Below are 19345 nucleotides of genomic sequence, written 5' to 3' on the forward strand. Positions count from 1 at the left end.
GATATGGATATTTACTGTACAATGCAGGATAATTCATCTCTTTAATTTCTACCAGCCACTTTTTTTTATATATATCTGCCACTTATGAAATCTATATTAAACGCTTTATAATTGTAAACACTGAGTCAGTGGTAGGCTAACTGACATTAGAAATATGAGACATATTGTGGAACCTTAATCCATGATTATTCTTCATTTATAAAAAAGATTAATAGTTTGTTTAACACTTTTTTTGGTTACTACATGATTCCATGTGTTATTTCATAGTTTTGATGTCTTCACTATTTAAAACAATTCAAGAAAAACTTGAATGAGTAGGTGTCCAAGCTTTTGACTGATACTGTATATACACAAGATTTTCTGGTCTGAAACCAAGATTGAACTCTTTGGCCTGAATGCCAAGCGTCACGTGAAGCATGGTGGTGGCAGCATCATGCTGTGGGGGATGTTTTTCAGCAGCAGGGACTGGGAGACTAGTCAGGATCGAGGCAAAGATGAACAGAGCAAAGTACAATGAGATCCTTGATGAAAACCTGCTCCAGAGCACTCAGGACCTCAGACTGGGGCAAGGTTCACCGTCCAACAGGACAACGACCCTAAGCACACAGCCAAGACATCGCAGGAGTGGCTTCGGGACAAGTCTTTGAATGTCCTTGAGTGGCCCAGCCAGAGCCCGGACTTGAACCCGATCAAACATCTCTGGAGAGACCTGAAAATAGCTGTGCAGCAACGCTCCCTATCCAACCTGACAGAGCTTGAGAGGATCTGCAGAGAAGAATGGGAGAAACTCCCCAAATACAGCTATGCCAAGATTGTAGCGTCATACCCAAGAAGACTTGATGCTGTAATCGCTGCCAAAGGTGCTTCAATAAAGTACTAAGTAAAAGGTCTGGATACTTATGTAAATGTGATATTATATTTTTTCATTTTTAATAAATTAGCAAACATTTCTCAAAACCTGTTTTTGTTTTGTCATTATGGGGTATTGTGTGTATGAATAGTTTCCGAACACTATATATTTACAAAAAATATATATGGGGGATTGGAAATGATGCAGGTAATTACGTTGATGGAAGCAACAATCTATCTGCAACATTAAAGCTGATCTACCCCTAAAAGGATTTTAAAAAACTGAGGGGTAATCTATTTCTGTGTTTTAAGTATTTCAATTTCCGCAACAACTACAAGCGTTGAAGCATGGGGCAACATTTCTCTGCCAGTTTGGTTCCATTGCTACCACACTGTAACAGCATGAAGCAAACCCATTCACATGGCAGATACTGTATGTGAATGTGTGAGAGCGAAGTCTTGCATTTCGAGACCACACTAGAAATCTGACATACTTATTATTGTTCTCAATAAGGAAGTAGTTACCTTATATTTCCTGAAAATTATACCTGCCTGCCAGTAAACAAAAAAGCTCTTCAATGAGGAAATACTTTCCAATATTCAGCTACTTGTCTTTTCAAATAAAAGTATATCTGAATACTGACTTTGAAATGTATGTGAAAGTAATTGAGATATTTTAATTAGTCATTTAACCCAGGTCTGGTTCCACCAATACAATCCACCAATTTCAGAAATACACAAGTGATTAGAGGAGAGGGGTTAGGGGCTAAGCACTAGATCTCTGGAACAGAAAATGGAACAAGTTTAGTTTTTATGATGAGGCAACTGTCTGTGTAAACAGACAATAAAACACTATCTGATGTACTCCATTCATGGAAAATCCCATGGCGTAAATCCCAGTAGTCTTAAAAAATATATCTTCTTGTCTCCCCCTAAACACAAACTGCATAATTAGGAAATTATTTATTGAACATTTGCCACCAGACATACAGTATCAGTTAAATATAGACAGCTTCAACCTGGAGCCGTTTCTATCCCTTCATCTTTAAACATCAGGGACAGACTCCTTTTACAAACCCTCCTCTCTCCGCTCTCTGTAGTTACACACACACAGACAGTGTGAGAATCGATCCCTCCCTAGTCCGCCCCTACCCCGAAGTCTTTTGGTTTTCTGTCTTCTAATAGAGAGTAGAATACGGGTGCATCTCAATAATCAAACAAGGTTTCCTCTCCTCACACCGCTCCCTTCCTCTGCACTACTCTGTAAAGACTGGACAGGTGAAAGGTCATACCCAGTAGGGTTAGAACATCATATTGCTTTCTCTTAAGAGAGGGAGACACTTGAGATGCACAGTAGGTAGTGAAAGCAGTTTCCGTTCTGAAAGCATGGTTAATAGGCTAAATGGCCCCTAAACACTGACACAGGGTCAGATACAGTGAGCTCCAAAAGTATTGGAACAGTGAATTTTTGCTGTTGTTATTTTTGTCTCTGTACTGCAGCCCTTTGGATTTGAAAATATACAACGACTACGAGGTTAAAGTGCAGACTGTCATAGAATACACTTCTACATTGATGTGGATGCTACCATGATTATGGATCATTCTGAATGCATCGTGAATAATGATGAGTGAGAAAGTTACAGATGCACAAATATCATACCCCTAAAACATGCTAACCTCTCACCATTACAATAACAGGGGACGTTAGCATATTTTAGGGAGGGGGGTGTGTGATATTTGTGTCTAACTTTCTCATATCATTATTCACAATTTATTCAGGATTATCCATAATCATGGTAGCATCCATATTAATGTAGAAGAGTTTAGAAACATTATATTCTTATTTACACTAAAAACTCACTACAAAATGACAATACAATATTTACCATTGATTTCTATTGGGCACAAAATAATCTAAAACACAACCAAAACAAACAGCAAATGCATTCAACAAATGTGTAGTCACAAGCTTGATGTAGTCATTGTGTGATATGAATATGGGACCAAATACTTCTTACTACTTTAATACACAAGTGAATTTGTATGAAATACTTTTGGTCCCCTAAAATGGGAGGACTACATACAGAAAATGCTTTAATTTCTAAACAATTCACCCGATATGGATGAAAATACCCTCAACCTAAAGCTGACAGTCTGCACTTTAACCTAAAGGTAATCTGATCCTGGATATGTGGTTAGGGGCAACTTCTACCTTGAGCCTAATGTAAAGTAATCACATGAATATATATTATCAAAAATGGCAATTAGTCTGACAAATGCCTCGTCTCCTCTACTTCTAACAAGACCAGGTGTGTGTTCAACAAGTAGGGCCAGGAAGATACCAGTATCATTAATAATGTGGCAAGAAACAAAAAAAGCTAATTTTACATCTTTAGGAAAACAGCCCTACTGTTAGAAACTAATATCATTATCTTGTTACATGTATTTAATTTCTAAGATAGAGCACAGAATATTTTACATACAGCAAGTTTTTATAGGACCAAAGAAAAATTGAAAAAAATATTGTCATACTGTTATCGTCACAGCCTGATCAACAACTGACTGTCCCAAAACTTTAAAATGCTGATTCACACAATTAAACAGTAGCTAGGGATAACAAAAAAAAGCTATCACATATGCTGAAGTTCTTCAGCTAGCTTTTGGCCATTAAAACATTCACTAACGTTAGCTAACAGTTTAAAAGCTGACGTATTTCACTGCTAACATCAGCCTTTTTGAACGCACCTCAAGGGTATAAATTAAAACTGTCTGGTCAAAATCAAGCCTCTATTGTACATTTAAATCTGGTAGAAGGTGCTCTCCGATCATATGCCATTTTTAATGTTGCTTCGTTGGAAGATTGGATGGCCTCTCCAAGGCAAGCCTACAGACACATTCAGACAAAGACACAAACACAGGAGACATAGATTAGAAATCACTGGCCACTTTAAGAAATGGATCACTAGCCACTTGAATAATGTTCCGTATCTAGCATTACCCATCTCATATGTATAAACCGCACTCTTCTACGGTATCTTAGTCACTTTTAAATTGTGTCTACATAGTGCATCACCCATTTCATATGTATATACTGTATTGTATTCTAGACTACACCCCTGTGTCACGACTCCCGCCTACTTGTGTAGCCCGCCCTTGTTTGTGCGGGATTAATTTTAGTTCACGTCTTGTATCGGAGGTGTTATTGTGCTCCGGACCGTTGCCACCCTGTGTTTGGGTTGGTCTGTGTTTTCCGGCCTGTGTTTTTGGGTTGGTCTGTGTTTTCTGGCCTGTGTTTTTGGGTTGGTCTGTGTTTTCCACCCTGTGTTTTGGGTTGGTCTGTGTTTTGGGTTGGTCTGTGTTTTCCGGCCTGTGTTTGGGTTGGTCTGTGTTTTCCGCCCTGTGTTTTGGGTTGGTCTGTGTTTTGGGTTGGTCTGTGTTTTCCGGCCTGTGTTTTGGGTTGGTCTGTGTTTTCCACCCTGTGTTTTGGGTTGGTCTGTGTTTTCCGCCCTGTGTTTTGGGTTGGTCTGTGTTTTCCGCCCTGTGTTTTGGGTTGGTCTGTGTTTTCCGCCCTGTGTTTTGGGTTGGTCTGTGTTTTCCGCCCTGTGTTTTGGGCTGGTCTGTGTTTTGGGTTGGTCTGTGTTTTCCGCCCTGTGTTTTGGGTTGGTCTGTGTTTTGGGTTGGTCTGTGTTTTCCGCCCTGTGTTTTGGGTTGGTCTGTGTTTTCCACCCTGTGTTTTGGGTTGGTCTGTGTTTTGGGTTGGTCTGTGTTTTCCGGCCTGTGTTTGGGTTGGTCTGTGTTTTCCGCCCTGTGTTTTGGGTTGGTCTGTGTTTTGGGTTGGTCTGTGTTTTCCGCCCTGTGTTTTGGGCTGGTCTGTGTTTTGGGTTGGTCTGTGTTTTCCGCCCTGTGTTTTGGGTTGGTCTGTGTTTTGGGTTGGTCTGTGTTTTCCGCCCTGTGTTTTGGGTTGGTCTGTGTTTTCCACCCTGTGTTTTGGGTTGGTCTGTGTTTTGGGTTGGTCTGTGTTTTCCGGCCTGTGTTTGGGTTGGTCTGTGTTTTCCGCCCTGTGTTTTGGGTTGGTCTGTGTTTTGGGTTGGTCTGTGTTTTCCGGCCTGTGTTTTGGGTTGGTCTGTGTTTTCCACCCTGTGTTTTGGGTTGGTCTGTGTTTTCCGCCCTGTGTTTTGGGTTGGTCTGTGTTTTCCACCCTGTGTTTTGGGTTGGTCTGTGTTTTGGGTTGGTCTGTGTTTTCCGCCCTGTGTTTGGGTTGGTCTGTGTTTTCCGCCCTGTGTTTTGGGTTGGTCTGTGTTTTCCGGCCTGTGTTTTGGGTTGGTCTGTGTTTTCCGGCCTGTGTTTTGGGTTGGTCTGTGTTTTCCGGCCTGTGTTTTGGGTTGGTCTGTGTTTTCCGCCCTGTGTTTTCCGGCCTGTGTTTTGGGTTGGTCTGTGTTTTCCACCCTGTGTTTTGGGTTGGTCTGTGTTTTGGGTTGGTCTGTGTTTTCCGCCCTGTGTTTGGGTTGGTCTGTGTTTTCCGCCCTGTGTTTTGGGTTGGTCTGTGTTTTGGGTTGGTCTGTGTTTTCCGGCCTGTGTTTTGGGTTGGTCTGTGTTTTCCGCCCTGTGTTTTGGGTTGGTCTGTGTTTTCCGCTCTGTGTTTTGGGTTGGTCTGTGTTTTCCGCCCTGTGTTTTGGGTTGGTCTGTGTTTTCCGCCCTGTGTTTTGGGCTGGTCTGTGTTTTGGGTTGGTCTGTGTTTTGGGTTGGTCTGTGTTTTCCACCCTGTGTTTTGGGTTGGTCTGTGTTTTGGGTTGGTCTGTGTTTTCCGGCCTGTGTTTTGGGTTGGTCTGTGTTTTCCGCCCTGTGTTTTGGGTTGGTCTGTGTTTTGGGTTGGTCTGTGTTTTCCGGCCTGTGTTTTGGGTTGGTCTGTGTTTTCCGCCCTGTGTTTTGGGTTGGTCTGTGTTTTCCGCTCTGTGTTTTGGGTTGGTCTGTGTTTTCCGCCCTGTGTTTTGGGTTGGTCTGTGTTTTCCGCCCTGTGTTTTGGGCTGGTCTGTGTTTTGGGTTGGTCTGTGTTTTCCGGCCTGTGTTTTGGGTTGGTCTGTGTTTTCCGGCCTGTGTTTTGGGTTGGTCTGTGTTTTCCGGCCTGTGTTTTGGGTTGGTCTGTGTTTTCCGCCCTGTGTTTTGGGTTGGTCTGTGTTTTCCGCCCTGTGTTTTGGGTTGGTCTGTGTTTTCGCCCTGTGTTTTGGGCATGACCATTTTGTGCCGGATTAAAGTGCATTTCTCCGTGAACCCTCTGCTCTCTGCGCCTGATTCCTACCTTCCCCTCCTAGTCAGCCGTGACACACTGGCTGTCAAACAGCCATCTCCAGCACATCAGAGGCTGCTGCCTATAGACAGATTAGGAATCACTGGACATTTTTAAGGAAATGAAACACTAGCCACTTTAATCAAGGACGTAATGTCTCTCCGTATCTTGCATTATTAATCTCATATGCGTAAACTGTACTATTCTGCGGTATCTTAAGTCACTTTAATTGTTTGTAAATATTGCATCGCCCATGTATATACTGTACTCTATACTATGCCACTATCTTAGTCCAATGCTGCTCTGACATATGTATATATATTCTTAATCCATTTCTTACTCAGATTTACATGTATTTTGGGTTTATCTTGTGAAACTGTTAGATGTTACTTGTTAGATATTACTGCACTGTTGGATCTAGAAGCACAAGCATTTCGCTACACCCGCAATAACATCTGCTAAACACGTGTATGTGACTAATAAAATTTGATTTGAAGAGAGAGGAGGCTGTCAGTGGACATAGACAGTAGCACCAGCATAATAAACAATCTCCCACCATAGAGTTAGAGATCTCAACTTTGTATCTGTCCCATTATGGCTTCTGTGACAGCCTCAATTGCACTGCCTGTGCTATCTCCATTTTGAAGTAGTCCATTTTGAAGTAGTCCATTTCTTTCTTCTTTAAAAAAAGCATAAACTTTATAATGGTGAATTTCCGCCACCTGCAGTACTGGAGTCCTGAACCAAATATTGTGCGTCATTCATTTATTGTGGCCACTAGATGGCAGTGATACATCTTAAAGCCATTTACAAACTGGGTAACCCAATTTGAAGAAGCAGCCAATGCTCTGCTCATTCATTGGCTGATACCTCCCAACCCATAGGAATCACCACTCACTTGTCCACTTTAAAATTATGGAAGCCCTCAATGGCAATGTTCATGCAACAACAGGTTATATTCAACTCTCTCTATGTCTATGTCTCACACACACAAACCCCTATTGTACCTATATGACGGTCTTGAAGGTCTGCAGAATGAGGTTGGTTTGGTGGATCAGTCTGTTTGCACTGATGAACACGTTGATCGCCCTGGAAACAAGGATGGTTCATTTATATTGTTATTTAACGACTGCAAATAAAACAAAAACGCAATGTCATCAAAACAGTTGTTCAAAATAGCCCTGACATTTCAAACCTAATTAAATAATTGGTTTCTCATGGTCATCGTAAAATAAACAGTTAGTAAGAACATTCCCACTACTAATATTATTAGCATTAATGTACACTGAACAAAATATAAAACGCAACATGCAACAATTTCAAAGATTTTACTGAGTTCCAGTTCATATAAGGCAGTGGTCACCAACCGGTCGGTGGCGCAATTGGCGGTGCACTTGATTCAGAAGCCCTGCGCACCGGCAGATCTGTGGCTAAATCGAGTGTGCCTACAACTTCCAGCAACGTTTGATACTAGCTACATGAGATTTCATAACTTATAAAAACCATGAGCAGAGAGAGACTGCCAAAGAATACAGCAAAGGGCTGCTGTTTTTAGGACGTTTTATTTTAGTTTTTAGGACGTTTTATTCAGCACTGTCAACACTGTTTTTATGACGTTTTATTCAGCACTGTCAACACTGTTTTTATGACGTTTTATTCAGCACTGTCAACACTGTTTTTATGACGTTTTATTCAGCACTGTCAACACTGTTTTTATGACGTTTTATTCAGCACTGTCAACACTGTTTTTATGACGTTTTATTCAGCACTGTCAACACTGTTTTTAGGACGTTTTATTCAGCACTGTCAACACTGTTTTTAGGACGTTTTATTCAGCACTGTCAACACTGTTTTTATGACGTTTTATTCAGCACTGTCAACACTGTTTTTATGACGTTTTATTCAGCACTGTCAACACTGTTTTTATGACGTTTTATTCAGCACTGTCAACACTGTTTTTAGGACGTTTTATTCAGCACTGTCAACACTGTTTTTAGGACGTTTTATTCAGCACTGTCAACACTGTTTTTATGACGTTTTATTCAGCACTGTCACTGTTTTTATGACGTTTTATTCAGCACTGTCAACACTGTTTTTATGACGTTTTATTCAGCACTGTCAACACTGTTTTTATGACGTTTTATTCAGCACTGTCAACACTGTTTTTATGACGTTTTATTCAGCACTGTCAACACTGTTTTTATGACGTTTTATTCAGCACTGTCAACACTGTTTTTATGACGTTTTATTCAGCACTGTCAACACTGTTTTTATGACGTTTTATTCAGCACTGTCAACACTGTTTTTATGACGTTTTATTCAGCACAGTTACAAAACATGTACTCTGTACTACCACTCGCGCTGCAGCTGCGATTAATTAGTAGCCAAGTGTATCGATAGCCCTGCGTTTTTATTGTTATTAGCAGCTCATCGTGTCTATTTGAATATATAATTTTCTCTGGTCATAGGAACAACATGAATTTGTTGTTGTTTGACTTGTTTTGCCATCCGGTGGAAGACGGTGTCCCCTCTCTCTGGTCAGTCTCACCGGAGGCAAGGCAAGGAAGGACAGAGCAGGGACCGTGAGAGGCAGACCCTCTGCTGCTCTCTCCCTCCCTCCGCTGAGACTAATGCCGTGTTCAAAACAACTGGGAACTCAGGAATTTCAGACTTCCGACTTCAGTGTGTTCAAGAGAACAGGGAACTCGGGGAAAAAAACTAGATGCGACTGGGAAAAATAGTTTTGAACTGGGGATTGAGTTGATCAGGCTATTGATTGTGGCCTGTGGAATGTTGTCCAACTCTTCTTTAATGGCTGTGGAAAGTTGCTGGATATTGAAGAGAACTGGAACATGCTGTCGTTCCTGAGCATCCCAAACAGGCTCAATGGGTGACATGTCTGGTGAGTGTGCAGGCCATGGAAGAACTGACATTTTCAGTTGCCAGGAATTGTGTACAGATTTTTGAGACATGGGGCTGTGCATTATCATTCGGAAACATGAGGTGATGGTGGCGGGTGAAATGCACGACAATGGGCCAGGATCTCGCCACGGTATCTGTGCATTCAAATTGTCATCGATAAAATGCAATTGTGTTCGTTGTCCATAGCTTATGCCTTGCCGTACCATAACCCCACCGCCACCATGGGGCACTCTGTTGACAACGTTGACATCAGTAAACCACTCGCCCACATGACAATATACACGTCTGCCATCTGCCCGGTACAGTTGAAACTGAGATTCAGCCATAAAGAGCACACTTCTCCAGTGTGCCAGTGGCCATCGAAGGTAAGCATTTGCCCACTGAAGTCTATTACAACGTCAAACTACAGTTAGATCAAGGCTTTGGTGGAGGACGACGAGCATGCAGATGAGCTTCCCTGAGACGGTTCAATTTCTGCAGAAATTCTTCGGGTTGTGTAAACCCAGCTGTCCAGGTGGCTGGTCTCAGACGTACCCGCAGGTGAAGAAGCTGGATGTGGAGGTCCTGGGCTGGTGTGGTTACATGTGGTCTGCGGTTGGACGTATTGTCAAATTCCCAATTCTCTGGCAAGAGCTCTGGGGGAAATTCCTGCAGTCAGCATGCAAATTGCACGCTCCCCCAAAACATGGCATCTGTGGCAGTGTGTTGTGTGACAAAACGGCACATTTTAGAGTAGCCTTTTATTGTCCCCAGCACAAGGTGCACCTGTGTAATGATCATGCTGTTTAATCAGCTTCTTGATATGCCACACCTGTCAGGTGGATGGATTATCTTGGCAAAAGATAAATGCTCACTAACAGGGATATCAACAAATTTGTGCACAACATTTGAGAGAAATACGCCTTTTGTGCATATGGAACATTTCTAGGACCTTCTATTTTAGCTTATGTAACATGGGACCAACACCTTATATGTTGCGTTTAAATGTTTGTTCAGTGTATTTTTGCTGTGGGTTTAGTAAATCCCCCAATCACAATTCACAATTCACTGCTTTCGATAAGCATATATCCATCTATTCAGCTTCCTTATGAATCTACTCTACATGACTCACTTTCCATCTTTGAAGTATGTTTTGAGGGTGTCGCTGAAGCTTTTGGAGTATTTGACAAACTCCTTCTTCTGGTGCTCAAGAGCCTGGACACACAGAATAGACAGACAGCTGTGAACATCGCCTTCACAATGATATCAGCTCTCCTTGCAGCCATTGATCACATTAAAGATAAGGAAGAAACAGAGTGTACAAAACATTAGGAACACCTTCCTAATCTTGAGTTGCAACCCCTTTTGCCCTCAGAACAGCCTCAATTCGTCAGGGTATGGTCTCTACCAGGATGTTGAAAGCGTTCCACAGGGATGATGGCCCATGTTGACTCCAATGCTTCCCACAGTTTGTGTCAAGTTGACTGGATGTCCTTTGGGTGGTGGACCATTCTTGATACACACAGGAAACTATTGAGCGTGAAAAACCCAGCAGCGTTGCAGTTCTTGACACACTCAAATCTGTGCGCCTTGCACCTTCTACCATACCCTGGTTAAAAGCACATCAACATTTTTTCTTACCCATTCACCCTCTGAATGGCGCACACACACACAATCCATGTCCTTCTTTAACCCGTCTCCTCCTATTCGTCTACACTGATTTAAGTTAATTTAACAAGTGACATCAATAAGGGATCGTAGCTTTTCACCTGGATTAACCTGCTCAGTCTATGCCATGGAAAGAGCTGTTTTGTCCACTCAGTGTATATTCCACATCTCTGTGTGTCTTACCCTACGGTTCTGGTAGTGGTATTTCTTAAAGACGTTATTGACTGTATCCAGGAGCTCCTTTATAGCACTGGCGATGTCTCTATGGAAAACAACAACCAACACCAATCAAGAAGCAGGATGTCAAGGGCATGCTCATGAAGGTGTGTGTGTTAGTGTATACTGTGTGCGTGTACTCACTTAATTGTCTGTAGGAAGCGTACCCTGTCGTTGATCTCGTCAGGTATCTTACTGAGGATGTGTTTCAGAGCTCTGGATTTCTCATTTAGGTCCTGGAACTCCTGCTCTGGCCTGTCCACTAAGAACTCTACACACACACACACACACACACACACACACAGGGAATAGGACATATGAGTCAATTTAATAAACAACTACAAACATATTGAATCTCTTGTAAGCAGATGCTTAGTGTTGGTACTTTTCTACACTCACACACCTTCCACGTCATCTGCAGCCATGCGCAGCAGAGACTCTGTGTAGTTTATCTGAACGTTTTTCTTCTCCAGAATTTTCATTATGATGTCCTGAGTTAGGCCTGGGTTCTCCCTCTCCGCCTAGCAACACAAACACACAATTACACCTGTTGATTATTCAAGCTGCCCATCCTTGCAACCAGAGCCCAGCGGTTACGTAAGGGCAAAGGTCATACGTTTATGAGGTAAGGGGTTAGATGTCAGGGATCGTGTGTTTGTGTGTCTTACCTTGATGAAGGCTGCCCTCAGTGTCTGGGCAGCTGACAAGTTGATCCTCTCCAGCTGCCAAACCAACACACACACACACATCATTAGAGGCTGACAAGAACAAACACACTCATCCAGGGTTCGACATACAAGGCTGCCTGCTGGTCCGGGGAGGTTTTGGAAGCCCACTGGGCCAGTCAATCATCCACACCAGTGGCCCGCTTGGATCAGTGAAAAAAATATAAATATATTGTTATTTTCAATCAAGGCTATATAATTGATGAAAAAACAGGAATTCCTGAAGCTGCTAGTTCGTTATATAGATGATTTATCTGCCGCACACACAGCCTCATTTGAGTGGAATCATCTGTCGGGCAGCAAGACTGCGCAGCTCTCAACTGTCCTGATTCTTTTGCAACAGACACCATTTATTCCAAACGCTCTTCAACGTAAAAGCTGTTGGGTTCTTAAACGGAAGTTGTACCATAGTCCCATGTACCAATCAATCAATCAATCAATCAAATTTATTTTATATAGCCCTTCGTACATCAGCTGATATCTCAAAGTGCTGTACAGAAACCCAGCCTAAAACCCCAAACAGCAAGCAATGCAGGTGAAGAAGCACCAACACCACAGTCGCCTCCAAACTCATCACCAAGCTCACGACCCTGGGACTAAACATCTGCCTCTGCAATTGGATCCTGGACTTCCTGATGGGCCACACCCAAGTGGTGAGTGTAGGCAACAACACATCCGGCACGCTGATCATCAACACGGGGGCCCCTCAGGGGTGTGTGCTTTGTCCCCACCTGTACACCCTGCGTGGACGTGCATGACTCTAACATCATCATCAAGTTTGCTGACAACACAACAGTGATACGACTGATCACCGACAACGATGACGCAGCCTATAGGGAGGAGGCAAAGAGACCTGACAGCGTGGTGCCAGGACAAGAACCTCTCCCCCAATGTCAGCAAGACAAAGGAGCTGACCGTGGACAACAGGAAACGGAGGGGTGAGTACGCCCCCATCCACAGACGGGGCTGTAGTGGAGCAGGTCGAGAGCTTCAAGTTCCTCAGTGTCTAAATCACTAAGGAATGATCATGGTCCACACACACCCACACAGTTGTGAAAAGGGCATGACAGCACCTGCCCTCAGGAGGCTGAAAAAATGTGGCCTGGACCATTGAGAGCATCTTGACAGGCTGCAACACTGCTTGGTACGGCAACTGCAAGGCACCTGATCTACACAGGGTGGTGAGTATGGCCCAGTACATCACTGGGGCCAAGCTTCCTGCCATCCTGGACCTCTATACCATGCGGTGTCAGAGGAAGGCCCTAAAAATTGTCAAAGACTCCAGCCACCCTAGTCATAGACTGTTCTCTCTGCTACCATAAACAAGTGGTACCGGAGTGCCAAGTCTAGGTTCAAAAGGCTTCCTAACAGCTTCTATCCCCAAGTCATAAGACTCCTGAGTAGCTAATCAAAGGGCTACCCAGACCCCTCTTTAACACTGCTGCTACTCTCTGTTTATTATCTATGCATAGCCACTTTAACTCTACCTACATGTACATATTACCTCAATTACCTGGACTAACCGGTGCCCCCCCGCATATTAACTCTGTACCGGTAACCCCCTGTATATAGCCTCTCTTGTTATTTTACTGCTGCTGTTTAATTATTTGTTACTTTATTTTCAATTTTTTATTTAACACTTATTTTAATTTTTTAAACTTCTTAAAGCATTTTTGGGTAAGGGCTTGTAAGTAAGCATTTCAATATAAGGTCTACACGATGATTCTCTACCCTATACTTGCTTGTTTTGTCACAAACTGAAATTAGGCGAACTATTCGAATTTTAGCTACCAGGAAATGGCGGGGAGATTTCTGCATAGTGTATCGTTAACTCTGAATTGTTGGAAAAGAAAGAACCCCTAAGTAAGAATTTCACTTTTAGTCAGTGGTGTAAAGTACTTAAGTAAAAATACTTTGAAGCACTACTTCAGTAGTTTTGGGGGGTATCTGTACTTTACTATTTTTGACAACTTTTACACTATTACACTACTACTTTTACAACTTTTACACTACATTCCTGATGTACTTTTTACTCCATACATTTTCCCTGACACCCAAAAGTACTCGTTACATTTTGACAGGAAAATGGTCCAATTCACCCACTTATCAAGAAAGCATCCCTGGTGCCTCTGCTCTGGCGGACTCACTAAACACAAATGCTTTGTTTGTTAAATTAATATCTAAGTCTTGGAGTGTGCCCCTGGCTATCTGTAAATGTTAAAAAAATATATAAAAATAATATGCTGAGCCATACTCACCACCCTTTTGCATAATATAAGGACTTTGAAATTATTAATACCTTTACTTTTGATACATAAGTACATTTTAGCAATTCCGTTTACTTTTAATACTGAAGTATATTTAAAACCAAATACTTTTAAAAACTGTAACTCAATTAGTATTTTAATGGGTGACTTTCACTCAAGTTATTTTCTATTAAGGTATCTTTACTTTTACTGAAGTATGACTTTTCAGTACTTTTTCCACCACTGCTTTTAGTCTACACCTGTTGTTTACCAAGCATCTGACAAATACAATTTGATTTGTATGGTTTCCACACATTGCCATTCCAATCAGAATAGTTTGTGAATGTTTGGCACAAGCCTGCTACGTTAGGTTAAGCACAAGCTGCACATCTATAAATGATAACTTCGTCCATGCTCTAAAGTGGAGTGAAGTCCACAGGGTTCCATATTTCAACTTCTTCCAGCCACTCATTTTTTTTTTAAAGGAGAGACACGACTGAACTACAACTTCCGTTTAAGAATAAAATGGAAATCAACAGCATTTGGAGTAAACGGTTTCTGTTGCGAAACATTTTCCAACTAGCACGTGAAAAATAATTGTTGTGGACTTAGAACATCTCATTTTTTTTGCTTTTCTGTAAGAAAACGTGTGATTTAGAGAGTGGAAACCAGAAAACACTATAGGAAAACTCAGAAACCCAGACAAACAAAACCTTGAAAACAGAATTCAGCGTAATGTAATGAAACAGAAGGAAGCAGGTCTCGAACCCTCGACCTTCTAGCCCGAGGTCTGGCGCACTATCGACTGTGCCCTAAAAGCATGCTTGTGCGGCAGGGTCGATTTCCGAGCGTATAAACTCAGGGTCGATTTCCGAGCGTATAAACTCAGGGTCGATTTCCGAGCGTATAAACGCAGGGTCGATTTCCGAGCGTATAAACGCAGGGTCGATTTCCGAGCGTATAAACTCAGGGTCGATTTCCGAGCGTATAAACTCAGGGTCGATTTCCGAGCGTATAAACTCAGGGTCGATTTCCGAGCGTATAAACTCAGGGTCGATTTCCGAGCGTATAAACTCAGGGTCGATTTCCGAGCGTATAAACTCAGGGTCGTTACAGTACGATAAAACAGATTTTAAAGGGCCTTAGAACTGACTGTTCAAAATCACCAACAAGAACACCCTTTTTGAGATTGCGCAAGTTTGATTTTCCCCCTCAAAACAATCAATGTAAATATTACATTGTCAAGTTAAAATGTTATTATTTGTGTATGGAGAGTAGGTTATAGGCTATACGCTAGCTTGCTCAGCCCGCAAATTTAAAACAAACCACCTGATATTTAAATGATGCACGCATCATCCACTATCCTTTGAGATCTTGGCCCCGGCCAGTATGTTTTTCATTTGGACCAGTAGCTTTCAGGTCGCACTGGCCCGGTGTGTTACTTGAACATTTACCTGAATCTATATTAGACAAAACACTCACAAACATTACCTCGTTAAAAACTGGGTACATGACAGCGTAAAGCGTCATGGAGACCATGGAGTTTGTCTCGGTTTCAATCCTCATCTCTTCCATGGTCATCCTCCAAGGAGGTGCAGAGAATACACACTCACTTTTTCCTCTCTTTCTCTTTCACTCTCTCTCACACACACACACACACACACACACAGAGAGAGAGAGAGAGAGAGAAGTTCCAAGAGTCCCCAGAGTGACAAGAGCCTAGAGAGAGAGAGAGAGATTTGTGCCCTGTTGCCACAAGGGCAACCAGTGAAAAACAAACACCATTGAAAATACAACCCATATTTACGTTAATTTATTTTCCCTTCTGTACTTTAACTATTTGCACATCATTTTAACACTTTACATAGCTATAATGACATTTGAAATGTCTCTATTCCTTTGAAACTTTTGTGAGTAATGTTTACTGTTCATTTGATTGTTTATTTCACGTTTGTTTATTATCCATTTCACTTGCTTTGGCAATGTAAACATATGTTTCCCATGCCAATAAAGCCATTTGAATTGAATAGAGAGAACTTTGTCTATGTTGTCATGTAGACAGACCTAAGGCGTTATTAACTTCCTCTTCTACTGTGACATGATTAGCTACTGTACACAAGAACGTTACCATGCAAGTTAACGTTAAACATGTTCGGTTCCTAAGAAGCTAGCTAACTTAACTGTCACACATGCTCGCTAAAATTAGTTACCAAAGTTTGGTAACTAACTACATAGCTAGTTTGCAGATTATATGTCAATTTAGGCGGACCTTTAACTGTGAAAATCACCAAGGAATATAGCTAACATTAACTAGCTAACGTCACCCATCAGTATCATGTTCTACTGTAGCTAATTAGTTACGCTTGAGCAACTTGCAAATGCGTGGCTAATGCACTGTCATTCAGTAGAGATAAGTCTAACGGTCAAATGGTGGTTCTCTTAACTAACCACAGATAGTTACCTTTCTTGTCACCGTTCTAATAGCGAGAATGTCTGGTTAGCTGCGTTGTTATCATCAACTTCTCCTTCAGCGACACTTCCGGGTCACGGAATTTTGGAAACGCTCTAAATAAAAGTCCCCAACATAATAGTAGAAAAGTGTCAATAACCTCAATTATTCATGATACATTAAAAATAATTGTCGAAACACGAACAATGATTCATATTTTTTCAAATTTAAGTGACATTTGCATTAAATGTTCCAAGGTCGAATAAATGCCCACAATGAAAATCATTGTGCATTTTGCATACAGCATACAATGACATTCTACACGATTCTGTGCTTCCAACTTTGTGGCAACAGTTTGGGGGAAGCCCTTCCATGTTTCAACATGACCATGCCACCTTGCACAAAGCGAGGACCATACAGAAATGGTTTGTCGAGATCGGTGTGGAAAAACTTGACTGGCCTGCACAGAGTCCTGACTTCAACCCCATCGAACACCTTCGGAATGAATTAGAATGCCGACTGCGAGCCAGGCCTAATCACCCAACATCAGTGCCCAACCTCACAAATGCTCTTATAGCTGAATGGAAGCAAGTCCTCGCAGCAATGTCCCAACATCTAGTGGAAAGACTTCCCATAAGAGTGGAGGCTGTTATGGCAGCAAAGGGGGGGGGGGGGGGGGGGGGGGGACCAACTTCATATTAATGCCCATGATTTTAGAATGAGAGGTTTGACCAGCAGGTGTCCACATACTTTCGGTAATGTAGTGTGTCTAATGTATGGTGTCATTTCATAGTGGTCTGAATAATATGGAGTGTTGCTGGCCTTTTACTGTGGTCAAACTGCTTAAAATGGAACCACTGGACACTGTATGGTACAAATATTGCACTGTGCAGGCAAAGCAATCAAATCGCACAACGTAAAAACTTGTGTCCAATGAGAGGCTGTAGAGAGGCTGCTCAATGTGTGTGTGTGTGTGTGTGTGTGTGTGTGTGTGTGTGTGTGTGTGTGTGCTTGCGTGTGTGTGTGTCACTGTGTGTGTTGGTGTTTGTTGCTTGGTTGCTCCTCTGGTGTCGCATGGGTATGTGTTTTAAATGGAAGCCAGTCTGTTTCTGCTGATTTACTTTCTCTTTTCTCTCTCATCCAGTCCTCTTTGTTCTAGACAGAAGATACTGTCTTTTTCCCCACTGTTCTCTCTCCCTATGCTGAGCCACTTGAAAAAGACCATTGGTCAGTGGTTTCAATAGCCTACTCTGGTAGCCTACTAATAAATGTTTGGCTATTTTTGTATTTTCTCCCAACTTCTGCCCTTTAACTAATTACCAATATGTTGACTTTGACTACACCATGCTATACTTCCTGTCTGCCCTCAGGCACAGATCTAGGATCAGATAACCTTATGAGTATCATTTTAATTACAGATGCAAAGGTCTACACCAGGGTTTTATTTGTGGCCCCCAAGTTCTGAGCAAAAAAATCAAGATGTTTTTTTTATATGTTCATTGTTGAATATACCATTTATTTTTTTTAAACACCAGAAAATCAGCTTCAAGTGATTTTAATTTGGAAAATGTGTTCGCAAGTATTCACATGATTAATAGAGGCACGTGTGTCACGTTTGTCATAACGAGGAGACCAAGGCACAGCGTGATAACATACATTCTGACCTAACCAAAATAATAAAGAAAACAAAGTCAGGGCGTGACAACGTGATCATAAACAAATGTAAGCAAGGTTTGAAAGTATTACGTTTTTATTCCAATATTATCTGTTTGGGCTTATTATTTGTAATTATGTTCAGGCCCCCCAACTATCCGCTCAAGAAACAATTGGCCCACGGCTGAATCTAGTTGATGGTCTCTACACCACGCAATCTAGTTGATGATCTCTACACCACGCAATCTACTTGATGATCTCTACACCACGCAATCTACTTGATGATCTCTACACCACGCAATCTAGTTGATGATCTCTACACCACGCAATCTAGTTGATGATCTCTACACCACGCAATCTAGTTGATGATCTCTACACCACGCAATCTAGTTGATGATCTCTACACCACGCAATCTACTTGATGATCTCTACACCACGCAATCTACTTGATGATCTCTACACCACGCAATCTACTTGATGATCTCTACACCACGCAATCTAGTTGATGATCTCTACACCACGCAATCTAGTTGATGATCTCTACACCACGCAATCTAGTTGATGATCTCTACACCATGCAATCTACTTGATGATCTCTACACCACACAGTCTAGTTGATGATCTCCACTGGCCTACACCTTGCAACCCGGCATACAGCTAGTTCAGCCCTGTTTATTTTTGTCAAATCACAGTTGTTGTCGGGACAAGAACTGCGAGGCCATTAAACCATATGACCTGATTAGAAAAATAATCTGGTTCCATGAAAACCTTTTTTTTGCATCTGATTTATTACTATGTCATACACTACCACCAGGGAAGGGAAAGAGGATTACTGATCAGTTGTACAACTGAATGCATTCAACCGAAATGTGTCTTCCGCATTTACCCCAACCCCTCTGGTGCAGGGGGCTGTCTTAATCAACATCCACAGCACAGATGTTGTGGGTGTTAACTGCCTTGCTCAAGGCCAGAACAGCCCTTTTTTCCAACTTGCCAGCTCGGGGAGTCAAATAAGCAACCTTTCGGGTTACTGTCCCAATGCTCTAACCGCTAGGCTACCTGCTACTTCCAGAGGTAGCGGTCGAGATTAGGCTGTAGCTCAGTGGGCTAACATAGAGCCTCTTCACACTTACTCCATTTTTCATCAAAATACCTTCTGCTACACATATTACTAAAACGTACACTTGCTCCATCTCGACCGCTACTTCGGGAAGTAGCGCAGGACACTCGACAGTTGCCGCCCTTGAAGCAGGACAAAGTGAACAGAATTGTCTCATTGAGCCAACATTTCTACAGTTTAAATGGTAATAGTTTTAGAAACAGCTGAAATGCACAGACATGTTCCTAATATTTG

General features: G+C 42.0%; 2 protein-coding genes across 2 annotated transcripts in view; both read right to left on the bottom strand.

Annotated features, from left to right (window-relative positions):
• LOC149982302 (uncharacterized) overlaps positions 1-19345 on the bottom strand; it is a 58642-nt gene that overhangs the window by 19672 nt on the left and 19625 nt on the right. The window lies entirely within an intron of this gene.
• pdcd10b (programmed cell death 10b) lies at positions 1798-15523 on the bottom strand. The gene is made up of 8 exons (XM_021611085.3): positions 15381-15523; positions 11587-11640; positions 11322-11439; positions 11063-11189; positions 10886-10964; positions 10167-10249; positions 7141-7222; positions 1798-3733 (listed from the first exon to the last, which is right to left on the bottom strand). The coding sequence occupies exons 1-7, from the start codon at positions 15468-15470 to the stop codon at positions 7141-7143; spliced, it is 633 nt and encodes a 210-aa protein (XP_021466760.1). The 5' UTR covers positions 15471-15523; the 3' UTR covers positions 1798-3733.

Source organism: Oncorhynchus mykiss, chromosome 7, assembly GCF_057628025.1.
Source record: "Oncorhynchus mykiss isolate SJ-2025 chromosome 7, ASM5762802v1, whole genome shotgun sequence".
Classification (NCBI taxonomy): domain Eukaryota; kingdom Metazoa; phylum Chordata; class Actinopteri; order Salmoniformes; family Salmonidae; genus Oncorhynchus; species Oncorhynchus mykiss.

Excerpts from the sequence above, each read along its gene's own strand:
- pdcd10b (XM_021611085.3), bottom strand. The coding sequence starts at position 15,470 with ATGACCATGGAAGAGATGAGGATTGAAACCGAGACAAACTCCATGGTC. Across the intron at positions 10,965-11,062 it reads CGCTTCCTACAGACAATTAA|AGACATCGCCAGTGCTATAA; the intron begins GTGAGTACACGC and ends TGTTTTCCATAG. Across the intron at positions 7,223-10,166 it reads ACATACTTCAAAGATGGAAA|GGCGATCAACGTGTTCATCA; the intron begins GTGAGTCATGTA and ends CCTTGTTTCCAG.